Source organism: Aotus nancymaae, unplaced genomic scaffold (assembly GCF_030222135.1).
Source record: "Aotus nancymaae isolate 86718 unplaced genomic scaffold, 86718_ANA_hifiasm-v0.15.2.pri h1tg000019l, whole genome shotgun sequence".
Classification (NCBI taxonomy): domain Eukaryota; kingdom Metazoa; phylum Chordata; class Mammalia; order Primates; family Aotidae; genus Aotus; species Aotus nancymaae.
The window spans coordinates 24,397,734-24,411,801 of NW_026988431.1; the positions used below are offsets into that span (position 1 = coordinate 24,397,734).

Sequence of the window (14,068 nt, forward strand, 5' to 3'; positions counted from 1 at the left end):
AAATTCTTTTGAGAGCCTCTTTGTTCCCGCAATCCAATTGGATGATTTCCAAGGGAGCTACCACGTACCCTGGTCAAAACCAGTTGGCCCAGAAGTGGACATCTGACCTAAGCTGGGCCAATCAGAGCCCTTCCCTGGGATCTTTTGCTTTGGGTAACCAGGAAGTTTTAGATATTGAGTGACTAAGCTGTTAGCAGGAATACTCAGAAGGTGGCAATGGCCATATTTTCTGCTACATGGAAAAAATTAGTCCTAGTTAGAAAGAAGAATGATGCCAACAAATAACAGTAGGAATGAAACTTGGAGCAAGTGTGCTGACAGTGCTGAGACACTGGTTTCCAGTCTTCTTAAGTCTAGCTCTGGCCCCACTGTGCTGACCACTTAACTGTTCTTTGGAGAGACCATTGAGTTGTTCTTCACAGGCAGGCCCTTCCTTGTTCTCTTCCCATTTGTATCTGTGATTTCAAGTTTTGACACTGGATTGGAGTCTCCTGGTGGGTTGGGTTTTGGGGAGCACTAAAAGCCAACTGAAGATCTGTGGCAGATGGGGCTTTACTGACACCTCTCAGTCCTACCAATTCCTAATTCCCATGCACTTCATTTTCCATGGATGGTGATGTAATGGCACAGTCTCAGTGAAATAATTGAGTGCATTAATACAGATAATTCAGGCAAATGAAACTCCTTTGATCAGAAATCCCTGTCCTGAACAGAGCTACCAAAGGATGAATCTGTTCTCTGCTGCTACTAGGATGCTGGGTCCCACCTCTTTCTTTTGTTTTTCTAGGAGAGTACAGTTTCCTGAGTTCTTACAGTACTTCTTAAGCTTCCCTCTAATCACCCCTAGTAGTGGAGGAGAATAAATGGATACCTCTTCCCCTCAACTCAGCCCTGCCAGGGGTGTGAGGACAAGCTGCAGTTCCTCAAACTGAGTCTAAACAGTTTGAGAAGGATGGAACAAAACTCTTCGGAGTCCCTCAGTTACCCCTTGAGTAAGACCAACACACACCAAATGCAAGAGGGAAGGGATAGTGCCTATTTGACTCACTGCTGTTTGCCCAGAACCTGCTGTCCAGCATACAATTGATATTCAGTAAGTAGTTCTGGAATGAATAAGTATTAGTAGCTCCGTTTTATAGATGAAGAAACTGAAGCTAAAGTAAGTCAACTGATTTGACCAATAACATAACTACCGAGTAGCAGAGCCAGGTCCAGAGCTTTAAAGTCTTCAAACTCTTTGTCCCAGGGCACACTCTGAGACCTCTCAGTCGCTAAAAGAGAAAACCACAGCAGCAGAAAGTTTACGTGATCTTTCCTCGTGGCCCCAGAATGGAGCTAAACATCCAGCAGCACCTGGCAAAGCTTTCAGTTCCTGCAGCTAAGTGTTAACTTGTCAGAACTAAAGACAGCTTCAGACGTGAGCTCAAACCGCTGTTATTTTTGAGCCTCCCTTTTCAGAAAGCTCTACGAGAGTGTAGATGACAAGATGGGAAGGGCTGTGTGTGTCTGATAAAATATTCACTGTAAAGACTCACGTGTAACTGCAACCCAGAATGGCATTTTTGTGCCTGTTCTTGACATCTAGGGCATGCCTCTGCCGTGGGTTCCCTGCGTGTGCTGTGTATGCTGTCACAGACCGGTGGTGCATGAATTATGAGGGAGGGCCATAGTGGGCAGGGGTCTGATCCAGGTTATATAAGTATGTGGATGTGAGGCTTGGACTTTACCCCATATTATATGCCTCTGAAATCACTGTTGAAAACTCTGTTATTCAGTATTTCATGTGATTTATTATGCTCTATGGCAGAGCTACCCAATAGAACTTTGTGTGATGATGGAAATGTTCTACTACATCTGCACAGTCCATGGGATTGTCCCCAGCCACAGGTGGCTGGTGGGTGCTTGAGATGTGACTAGTGTGATTAAGGAGAGGAATATTTAAATTGTATTTTATTTGAATTAATTTAAATTTAAATAGCCACATGTGGCTAGTGGCTACGATATTGGACAGCACAGCTCTCTATCTTTTTAGCAGTAAGTTTCTGATTCCCAGCAATAATTAGCTCATCAGTTACAGGCATTTCATTAAGTTGATTATATAACTTGTAGAAAATAAATCCATCAGTTACATATATAACCTCCTTTACCTGGTATATAGCAGTTCTCAAAACACAGCGAGGGAAATTTCCTCTACCTGGGCAACAGTGATGGCTGCAAGCCTTCCTGCCATACTTCAGCCTCTCACGTAGGACCTGGAATCGAAACCAGATGAAGTCCTAGTTGTCTTGTTTCTGTTTGGGGCTCACTGTCTTTTGGGAGCCCGTTCCTATCTTTTATTTCATGCCTAGTCAGGTTTAGATTTAGAGACCTTCATCAACTTGCCCTGTGCTATCTTATTCCCCCTACCTCCTGGCAGAGAGAAAGAACATTGATTATTTTAAGGAATTGGCTCCCGTCAGTGTGGGGGCCAACAAGCCTGACATCCGCAGGGCAGTCCAGCAGACTGGAGATTCAGGTAAGGATTGGTGTTGCAGTCTTGAGTCTGAAGGGGAAAAACCCAGGGAGAATTTCTGTGCTGCAGTCCAGAGGCAGCATTCTTTTTTCTTTGAGAAATCTCAGTCTTTGCTCTTAAAGACTTCCCCTGATTAGATGAGACCCACTAATAATGAAGGACTCCACTTTACTAGAAGTCAACTGATTGTAAATGTCAATCACACATTTTAAAAACACCTTTATAGCAACATCTAGACGAGTGTTTTACCAAACAGCTGGTCACCATAGTTCGGTCAAGTGGACACAAAATTAACTGTGACACCTTCCTCCTTAGAGTCAGGCAAAACAGTCCTGGAACTGCCTCTGACTTTTTACCCATGCTATCTGCTACAGGCTGTGGGCATTCCAGTTCCTGTTGACCTGTGAGCAGGAGGATTTTCTCTTCCTTTTCTTATGTTCCATATCGCTTTCGTTTTTACTAAATCCAACCTGTGTCTCATTTCTTCCTCACCAATTTCTCACCCTGATTGATACACATACTGTAAAGCACAAATATGTATGTTCGCATGCACACAGAGTATATATTGCACTCATCGTTAGCAACATGATATTCATTTTGGACGTAGAAACAGACAATCCATCCTAGAAATCTGTCATATTGTTATTTTTAATAAAAGTGATTCTTCAACTATATAACCAAAGATTTTGTTTACAATGAGTTGAGACTTTTTATATAACTAAAATGTTTTTAAAAGAAATATTTTTTACACCATGATTCCTGATTACAGTTACAGTGGAGCTTGTCCTTCCTCATTATAGAGCAACTGAGTGAAGTTGTGGATCAGTCAGAACAGCCACATTTAATTTTCAGTGCTTAAACCAGAAATTGTTACTCTTTTAAGTATTTGGAGCAAGAGGGTTCTTAACAGGCAACAGAAATGGGAAGAAGGTGGGTGAAGGTCTACTTCAGTTTAAGCAGGTATCTACCTGGGCGTCTTGGCACAGGTCAGATTATATGAAGTGGAAAGAGTGGTATCATTGAAGAGCCATCAGATTGGGCTTAGGATACTCAGAGCGAAAGCCAGGCATGACCTTTGGGTAGCTCTGTGAGGTTTGGCTAGTCACATAATCTTCTCTTAAGCAGTTTCCTCTTCTGTAAGGTAAGATTTTGCGGCCTATGAAAACGCACAAGGAAGTTCTTTGTAGAAGAGTTGTGCAATGTTAACAGTTGGCGTGTCCTGTCATCGCAGTTGTTAGAGATGTTGTGGGCACGTGTGCGAGCCCGTGGGGAGCTCCGTGGCGGAGGTGACCTGGCTCCTCATGGTCTGTTCTTCCATGTTGATTTGGTTCCGTGCTCATGAAGACCCTGGCAGAGCCTGAGGTCATGGTGATGTCCAGCAACAGATAATGAGGGCTTGAAGTAAAGTGACCTTGGATAGTCACTTTATGGAGAATGAGGAAGTAATTCTAAAAACACTGGGGGATAAACGTGGTAGGGTGTGGTGAACAGATACACAGGATTAGAGAAAGGGAAGAAGACACTGTGATTCCAGCAGGAGAGACCAGATCGACAGTGGACCCAACAGCTGTGATCGTCTACTGTGCAGGTCTGAACTTCCAAGGAAAGCCAGGGCTAGGGGTTCACACTTGGGAATAATTAACATCTGATCTGTGGCTAAACCGCTGTGAGTGGAGGAAGTCATCAGGGTAGTGTAGAGTGGAGGAGAGCTGGTGACCGGGGATGCACCCCGATGAACACATCGCATGCCTACCACCATGATGAATGTGTGACTGGCTCAGCGAAGGTTATAAATCCATGAATGGGAAGCAGGATTTAATTTATCCATTGGTACACTGTCAAATGACTTGATGACAAAGAGGAAAGTGCCTATACCAGGGTAAGACCGAACCGTAAGTGTCATGGCCCCTAGGTCTAGCCAAATATTGATCTTCTTAAAATCTAAATGTGGTCTTTAGTTAAAAAGGATCACTCACCCTTTCTGGTAAACAATTTGGCAGCCTCTACCAAGCCTTTGAAAAGTTAATATCCCTTCACTCATTAATTTCACTTCCAGGAATCTATTTGGAGGAAAAAGTAGAGCTACAAAGATGCCTCCTCTTCTTGAGGGTGTGAATTTCCCTGGAACGCATGGGATAAGGGCAGCGTTTAACTTTGACATCTTTAAAGGTTTTGATCCAAGGCAGCACTATGGTGTAAGATACAAAATTTGCCCCGAAGTTGAAGGTAAAAGATGAGCATTCAAAGAAATCTTGCAGTTTTTCCTCAGACTCCCACTCTGCTTGAGGTTTTGCTGACTGCATGGGAGAATCAGGTATGCTGACCTGCAGGGTGAAGTCGGAGGCTTTGTGGGCATGGATCTATGGCCATAGGTGATCCAGTCCTTGTGACGTCCAGTCAAGCCTCATTTCTGGGCTCCCCTTAGTTTCTCATGTCGTGTTCCATCAATATTTCTAGAAATTTCCTCAACTCACCAGGCTGTTTGATACTGTCCAGTTTTGCCCAGCATGATCCTTCCTTGCCTTTACATGGATTGCCCTCTCCTTTTTCCTTTTCCTTTACGTATCTGGTTAACTCCGATTCATCCTTCAAAGCCGCCTGCAGAGTAGGCCCCAAATAGGTTTTGTCTAGCATGGCATTTTGAGAAAGAAATGGATTTGAATGCTTTAAGGTGAGGCACACACACTCCAGTTCCGCCACATTTCTCACTCTTCCTTTTGTGTTCCACCATGTCATTTGTTACATCCCTGATCTACTCGGAGAAACTTTTCTCAACCTCCCCTTCAGGCAGAAATAATCCCCCTTGTCACTGTCATTTCTATACCTTTACATCCATTACTGTATTATCCTCTGTGAGGAATTTTTACAATTTCAATTTTTACTTTTTCAATTCTAAAAGTAACATCCATGCCCCTTAGGTAAATTTTGAAAATTACACAGTAATAGAAAAAAATCACTCATAGCCCCTCTCCCCAAATACAGTGCTGTTTTTATTTTGGTGACTGTTTCCATGCATAGTTTATGTATGTGTTTTACATAGTTGTCATAATAATGTCTATGAAGTTTAGGATCTTTACTTTTTACATGTCATTATAAGCATTAATTGTTCCATGATAGTGTAATTATTTTTAAAGTCTGTTTGCAATAATTGGCCAAATGTTCTTGAGGGTTAGGGATCCTATTTTATATTCCTGGTACCTAAGTACTGTGTCGGTCTGGGCCAGTGTAGGGGCTTATTAAACGTTTGTTGAATTATAGAGTTGTAAAATTAATGTCTTCATCCCTACCTTCAAGGAACTCATTTTGGGAGAGAAGGCATATATATTCAAACATTATTTAATATATTCATTCATTCAACAGATATTTATTGAGGACCTGCTGTCTGTCAGACATCATTCTATTACTGGGAATGCAGCAGTGCAACATATCCCAGCCCTTATGAAATGTGTATTCTAGAGCAGTGATTATCAAATATCAGGCTGCATTGGAATCTTTGGAAGGCTTGTTAAAACACGGATTGCTGGAGCCCACCCTAAGAGCTCCTGACTCAATAGGTTTGTGGTGGGGCCTGAGAAGTTGCGTTTCCAACAGGTCCCCAGGGGATGCTGATGCTCTTGTCTGGGGACCACACTTTGAGAACCTCTGGCCTAGAGGATAGATTTGCAGTACAATATGGCAAAGGAATATGGTTGTCCAGTTTGTGGTGGGAGAAGGGCAGATGTCTGTGTCCAAGCCTCTCCAATTCTTCCAGTCCCAGTGAGGAAGGGGAGAGCCAGGATAATGCCCTGGGTCTGGAGTCCTCATCTCTTCACTCTAGATGACTCAGCAGTCTCTGCAGGACCACAGAAGCCCAGGAATGATAAGCAGAGAGGTTAGAGATACCATCTTTGTGCCCCATCCTTTGGCGTACTTGCCATAGGTAACATCTAAATTAAGCTTCAGGCCTGGGGCTCCACATCAGGCCTTTTCAAAAGCCTTTAGACTTCATGCTCTTTCTATGACTCTAGTTGAGACTGGCCTGTGGTGGAGTCCTCCATGGAAGCAGTCATTAAAATGCTTCAGTAGTCATAGCTGTTTCCTCTGCAGTAAGACAGCAGAGCAGAAGCTAGTGCAGGTGTCTCCTCATTTCATCTGACGGCTGGAAAACCCACTGCCTTCCTCTTTTTGCCTGTCTTGCTAGGAAGCTCCTAGGTATGCTTTGCATGCAGTGGCTTTCCTCAGCCTCCAGAGTTCTTTGGTATAGTTATCTTCCTGCTATTTTCTTTTAAAATTTGTGTTGCTGTGTCTTCTTTTAGGAGCTTTATAGAATAATTTTTTAAATAGGTGGATATCCTTTGGGAGGCCGAGGCGGGTGGATCACAAGGTCAAGAGGTCGAGACCATCCTGGTCAACATGGTGAAACCCCGTCTCTACTAAAAATACAAAAATTAGCTGGGCACGGTGGTGCGTGCCTGTAATCCCAGCTACTCAGGAGGCTGAGGCAGGAGAATTGCCTGAACCCAGGAGGCGGAGGTTGCGGTGAGCCGAGATCGCACCATTGCACTCCAGCCTGGGTAACAAGAGCGAAACTCCGTCTCAAAAAAAAAAAAAAAATAGGTGGATATCATAGATTAATGAGGGAAAAACTAAATTTTCAGGATGGAATGCATGGCTTTAGGATTTTTTTGTGTTTTGTTTTTGTAACTTTTGAGGAGTGAATTGAGCCAGCTCTGGGCATATGAGTGGACACATGCATGCCCATAGACATGTATGTAGTTGATACCTTGAGATGTGTCCAGAGAGTCTTGTGATTAAAAGAATGAACTCTGGCCAGTCCAGACCTGGTTTTGCACTCTGGCTACTCACTGCTTGCTTTCTAGCTTTTTAACGTCTCTGGGCCCCAGCGTCCTCATCTCAAATGGAGACAATGATACCATGCAGCGTCATCGGAGGATTAAACGTTTGTTGTTTTAACCTATGTAAAATGCCTAGCTCAATGCCTAGACATGGTATGTCTACACTAGGCAGTAACTGATGCTCTGATTATTTTACGCCTAGCACAGGCTAGGATTTAAAGAAAGACCGGGCTTCACATTTGCAATGGCAGTTTTCCAGGATGTGCCGTGTAGAACAAAAATGACTTTCCATTTAATGTCAGGGCTGCTTCTCCTGTAGAGAGAATAGCTCCATGCTGGTCAAACTAACTCTCAAATGAGGGTAGACTGTCATTACAGAGGCCTCCAGATTTTCTGAGTCATCTGCTTAGGGCTTGGTGACTAAGACTTAGACAGCTCTGAGGTCCGTACCGCCTTATTTATTTGTAAGGTGACTTAAGCATCCTTGCCTGAAAAGTCCCCTAAAGCCTATCTTCTGGTTTTGGCTGGTCTTGTTCGATTTTATTAGGTTATTACTTTCAATTTTTTTTTCAAACTCATGACTTACACTCAATCCAATTGCCTTGGGCTATTTTTTAGGGAGAGGGCGAGTTCAAGTGCCTCGGTTCTCCATCTGGGTGTTCATTCCCCCACCCACTAGTACAGGGAGTGAAAAGGAACGATCACCTGGCTACCAGTGCTGGATGGTGTGGACCAGGACTTGGAGAGCAAGAGTCAGTCTGTGGCTGTGGGCTGGGCGTGATCTGCGGGCTCCTTTCCCCTTCCCTAAGCCTGAGAGCACCAGGGAGCAAGGTGTCCATCAGATGGCGCATCTCATGGAGGATGCACCTACAGCCTTGGCACGGGGGTGATTTTCCCTACCTCTGCCCTTCTCTGCCAGAACTATTGTCAAAAAAGGAAGCTCTTTGGGTCATAAAATGCCATCTGTTGTTAGTATATGCTTTTATAGACAAGCTGTAGTTATACAGTAGCCCGATGGGCAGGAAGTCAGTGATTCATCCGAAAAAAAGTAACAAAAAAAACAAACTCTTACCAAAATGAACTTCCTCTTTCAAACTCTTTATTTAGAACTTTTCCAACCTCTTTAAAAAATGTTAATAAGGACTAATGCAGTGTTTCAAAGTGGTGCTTTCAACCCCTCAGAGCAAATAACTTATTGTTCCTTCAGACAACATAGTTTTAAAAAAATAATAAATAATTGTCCTTTTCAGGACACGGTACTGTGGCAGGTGTCCTGCCAGCTTGGAATTCTTCACATGCATCTGAAATAGCCTCGCAGGCCTCAGGGAGGCGCTATGCATGCAGCACGTGTCTCTTTGATAGACCATTCCATTCACTTGCTTCCCTTCCTTTTGTTTGCCTCACAGATCCAGGAGGCCGCAAGCCAGGGCCTGAAATTCGTTGGTGTTATACCCCAGTACCATTCCCCTGTGAACTTGGCAGGCAGCAGTGCTCCCGTGTCTACTGCCAATAGCACCGAGGACGCCAGAGATGCAAAAAATGCACGCGGGGATCACGCATTGCTGGAGAATGAGAAACCGGGGGCTGGGGACGTGTGCGGTGCTCCAGCTGGGAGAAACCAAAGCCCAGAGCCCAGCTCAGGCCCCAGAGGGGAGGTGCCCATCACCGAGCAGCCCAGCTTACCCTCTGGAGAGGGAGATGGTGGAGAGCTTTCACCACGGGGGGTGAGCAAGACACTGGATGGACTGGACAGTGACCCCTTGGAGGTGCATGAAGAGCCACTCTCAGGGAGTAAGTATGTCAGCACTGGGAGCTTTGACCCACTTAAAGAGCGGCTAACAGCTTTTCATTAATCCCCGTGGTATCTCAGAGAAAAATGAATGGAATTAGAGTGCAGAGACAGCAGTCCATCAAACAGGAGAAACTTTATCAAGCAGTTATCTGGGCCACCTGACTGTTTACTTAACTGCAGTTATAACTTCTGGGGAGGACAGAACCACATGAAATTGACTTGCAGTTTGCTCCAAAATGTCACATTTGAAGTGGATTCTAGACTGTGAGTTCTTTTATCCCCTGTGCTCTCAAAATTGCCCTTGAATTACCCAGCTTTCACACAGGAAGTGTCGGCCTGCCAGGGAAAGAGAACCTACACTCCTCTTGTTAAAATACCTACCTAAAGCAAGACATTTTACAGTTGAGCAAACTGGGGTTTAGAGAGAGAATTTGTTCCCCAGGCTGGAAATAGGCAGATCGGACAGAGGAACCAGGTGGACTCACTCACCTTCCCTTGACGCCCCTCTGCTTGGTCTTTCCTGGGTGATAGACTAACAAGATTTACCAAGCCCCCTAAGAATTACAGGCAGCAAAGTTTCCCTCCGCTTCTCTGTATTTCCTTTTTCTCTACTCTCTTCAGGAAATCTACCATCCATATTTCCCCTTTGTCCAGGAAATCTAGCATCCAGTCATTTCCTGAGAGCAAGGTACTTACATGAGCCATGTGGCTCCTTCCAGCCTTTGGAAGGCAAACAAGTATGAAGGCTGATGGAAGACCCCCAGGGCTTAGGAGGGCTTTCTGGATGATCTTCCTGGTCAATATTCTTATTATCATTGATTTACTAATTCTTGAAATTAGCCTCCAAATGATAATGAACAGGTGGTGTTTTGAGAAGGGAAAATGGGGAGAAACAGTTTCTTTTGTTACATCAGAACTTCTTGAGAAGAAAATTAATTCTTCTCAAGAAGTTCTGGTTAATTCCAGGGGTTTATTTGCAAAGTTCATTTAGAGGGAGCTATGGGAGCTGCCTCAGTTCTGTGATATAGTAAGCCTATTGTTTTTTGTTTTGTTTTTGAGACAGAGTCTTGCTCTGTCACCAGGTGCCAGGCTGGAGTGCAGTGGCACAATCTCGGCTCACTGCAATCTCTGCCTCCTGGGATCAAGCAATTCTCTTGCCTCAGCCTCCCAAGTAGCTGGGACTACAGGTACACACCACCAAGCCCAGCTTATTTTTGTATTTTTTAGTAGAGATGGGATTTCACCGTGTTGGCCAGGATGGTCTAGATCTCTTGATCTCGTGATCCGCCCACCTCGGCCTCCCAAAGTGCTGGGATTTCAGGCATGAGCCACTGCACCCAGCCAAGCCTATTGTTTAATCAAGGCCTTGAGCCTTCTGAAGTATGCACTGAATAGAGCCTTTCATTTGTATGGTTTTTCGCTGTTTGAGGCAGATGCCTGTTGCTCTCATGGAGTAGCTGAGCATGCATTTAATCCCAATGTGTCCTCCTCATGAACGCCCAGGTCTTAATCCAGAAACTTCCATCTTCTCATGAAGGTTGGGCTGGGTGTGTGTGCTCCGAATCCCGAGCGGGAAGATGGGCCTCGTTGAAGACCTTCTATACGGGTCCAGGACTGTGGGAGGGTGACGGTCAGGCCAGGCTGAGGCCCCCAGGAGAAAGGGCAGGATTGAGGAGAGGCGAGGAGCACGGTGCTCAAGAATCTAGTCTCTATTTACATTCCAGCCTGCCTTCCATGCCTCGTTTTCACACCCTGCAAAATGGGGATAGAAGGATAGTTCCTTATGGAAAGGTTAAAAAAGATGTACATTTAAAACACTCAGCAATGCTTGACTCGTGAGTATGAGCCACTGTTATTGAGAAACGGGCTCAGTAGTTCCTGATGCTCGACCTCCACTCTCAGGGATTCCTGGCTTTGAGAAAGGAGGCAGTTACTACTGAGGTTTCCTCAGGAGTTTTCAGATCCTTCCTGTGTTCCAGAGCCCACCTTCCTCCAAGACTCCTTCCAGACTTCCTGCCTTCTGTGAGAGCATTACTCACTGGGAGACTTGTCCTAGGAACCTCTCCAGGTGCCCAGGACCTTCCTGCTACCCTGTGGCCACTCACCTTCGTCACCCAGAATCTCCCCTGACAGCTGAACACCCAGAAAAATTGATACCCAAAGCATCTTGGCCCCTATCCCATCACCCAAGTCCCTGTTCTCTCCTGGAGAAACAGACCTTGCTGGGGAGGAATGGGTGAGTGCTTGTGTTTCTGGAGGCGGTCAGCCCACCAGTGGATGAGAATTGCAGCTTTGCCGGGGTAGGCCAGGAGGAGGGATGAAAGCCTCCTTTGCGCACGGTCTCCCTAGGCAGGTGAACGTTGCCTGTCTCTGCACATCTCTGCACAGGCTGCAGATCCTGACGTTTAGGCAGCTCACTGTTACCCTTTTCCCCTCCTTTGGTGGAATCAATGAGCCCTTGGGTTTTTCATTCAGGGATTATTTCACCTATAAGCCTTCCAGTGGTCACGATGGCAGTCATCCTCCACATGCACGATTCTGTGTATCTGTGTCCTTCTGTGTGTCATCTGTTACTCCTTACAACAGCTTTATGGCAGAAGATGCTATTATTATGTCCATTTCACAGGTGGGGAATGTCACCTTTCATACCCCCATACAGTTAAATTTCTTTATCACAGCCTGAGCACTTGGCCTCCCTGAAGGCTGGACGTCCAGGGACCCTGTCCCCGTTGGTCGTGACCCTCACCTGACCCCTGGCCTCTTCCCTGATCTTTCTCCTGGGAAGTCCACTCACCATCCACTCCCCGACAGGCATACACAGGCCCCCCAGGTGCCCCTCCCCGCTGCGTGCTCAGCTCCCAGCTTGCCTTCTCTCAGGGCCCCTTAAGGCGGGTGAAGTGTTTTTACTCCTCTTCTGCCAGGTGGGCTTAAATAGGCAATCACAGCAAGACAATTTAAAAAAATCCGGAGGGAATCTCCCTCCTCTTCCCTCCTTCTCCTCAGTTAATTTATTTCCTTTATAGGAGGCCTTGGGGAGAGGAATCTAGGCAGTGACTGCTCAGACAGGACTTTGCAGTGGATCCTCCGTGCAGAAGCAGAGGCAGGTAGCCCTGCCCATCTCTGCAGGCTCAGTGCAGCCGTCACGCCCCCGTTGCCCCTGCAGGTTCCTCTTCCTGCTCACTGACTTTTATTTCCCGGTCTGGGGGAATTTCCTTTTGGTTGGAGGTCCGTGCTGTGCAGTGATCACCGGAGCCTGTGCAGAGACAGCCTCAGCATCTCCTTTGCCACCACTTCATCAGAGAAACGAGGAGCCTAGACAGGTTCACAAAAATTCTAATCATTCTCACTGTCACCAGAATAAGAAGTCTTCCAAGCACTGCCCTTCCTACCCTGCACCTCCTCACTTAAAACGCTTAGAAGTGTCAGCAGAAACCTGAGCCTGTGATGCCAATCACATTTCTGGCTAAGAGGATTGTATTCAGTGCCCCTCCCTAGCTGCCAGCTCATTGTGAATGGCTAAAACCCGGGGGTTGGGCTTTCCTGAGGTAAGGGCACCTTCCCTCCCCACGCCCTTGGGATAGTTGGACCCCATGATGTGGCCTCCTCCCAGACCTGCCACCTGCTGCCATCTTTCTGGCCTTTTACTCAGTCCATTAACAAACAGCTATTGAGCTCCCACCCGTGGTCATCAGCCCCTGCCTTCTGTGTCCCGATAAAATTAGCCTCTTGTTAGATTTGGGAAAGAGCCCAGGGTTTGGGGTTTGAAAGACTCTTGGCTGTGCCACTTACTGGCTTGTGATCTCTGGGGGACCCACTTAACGCTTCTGGGCACAGAACCAGTGCTGCCCCTCCCATCGACGTTGGAGAGTCACATGAGATGGCGAAGGTGAAAGGCCCTTGTAAATGCGGGACACATGCCTGTGGCTGCTGTCATCCTTACCAGTGGATTCCCGTGGATTGTTGTGCATGCAGCGGTCCCTGCACTTTGCTTTTCCCTGCTGACCTGGCAAGCGGGCCTCACGGTGGCCCAGAGGTGCCCTGCTGTTAGTACCCAAGCCTGATTGTAGCTCGAGCAGCCTTGCCCAGATTTAGACCTCTGGATGGAGCAGCCTGGGGCCCTTCTACCCTCCTGCCCTGCCTTGCCACCATGGTGCCCACTGCCTGTCTTCCCAATGTAAACCTTTCTGCTTAGTCCCTTCTGCCCATGACCTCAGCAGCCTGCAGTCCCCACCCAGCTTGGGCTGCCCAGCCAAGTATGACACCCCTTGTTCCTTCCAGTGCAGCTAATGACCAGCTGCCTCCTCCTCCCCCAGATAACCCTTGGAGTCCCAGATTTTCAGCCAGGCTGTAAACTCTTTCTTCTCTCCAGACCAGAGGTCTCCTGGGACAGCAGGGCCAGCCAGTCCCCTGCCTACCCTCCAGACGGGGCCTTTCTGGGACCCCACCTGCAGGCAAACTGCAGCCTTCCATCCCGTGCCTGAGTCCCCATACCCAGACACAGACCTCAGGGCTGGACACCTGCCTCTTTGCTCCCACTCCCTAGTAGCCTGGCAAGGCCTGAATGGACCAGGCCCTCAGGCTGGCAGGACTCAGCCACCCCACCCTTGGGCACCATGCCTCCTTAGCCTGCCCTCCCTTTCTCCTCTGGTCGGCTTAGGTCAACTCAATGAACCTGAGTGCAGCAGGAGGGATCAAAATGAGACAAGGTGGGCGAAGGGAGAGACGAGAAGACAGTCCCGACGTTCCTTGGGTGCTCTGCCAGTGCAGTCCTTCAGCCATTCCCAGAACATCTCAGAAACAATGCCTTCCCTACCCCTTGGGGACTTTTTTGTCCAATGTCTGGAAAACTCTTCCAGCTTGGGTCATGGCAGAGTCACAGAGCAGCTAAGAAGATTTAAACAAACATGGGGCTTCTTTTTAGAATCCTTG

The 14,068-nt window shown here is 46.7% G+C and overlaps 1 protein-coding gene across 6 annotated transcripts in view; it reads left to right on the plus strand.

Annotated features, from left to right (window-relative positions):
* RFTN1 (raftlin, lipid raft linker 1) overlaps positions 1 to 14,068 on the plus strand; it is a 221,649-nt gene that overhangs the window by 134,542 nt on the left and 73,039 nt on the right. For all 6 annotated transcript variants that reach the window (XR_010343444.1, XM_012466741.2, XM_012466742.2 and 3 more), the window contains one exon: positions 8,754 to 9,138. Coding sequence is in view for 5 of the 6 variants with exons in the window: in XM_012466741.2 (XP_012322164.2) it covers positions 8,754 to 9,138 (385 nt within the window). In the remaining variant the exon portion in view is untranslated. The remainder of the gene's footprint in view (positions 1 to 8,753; positions 9,139 to 14,068) is intronic.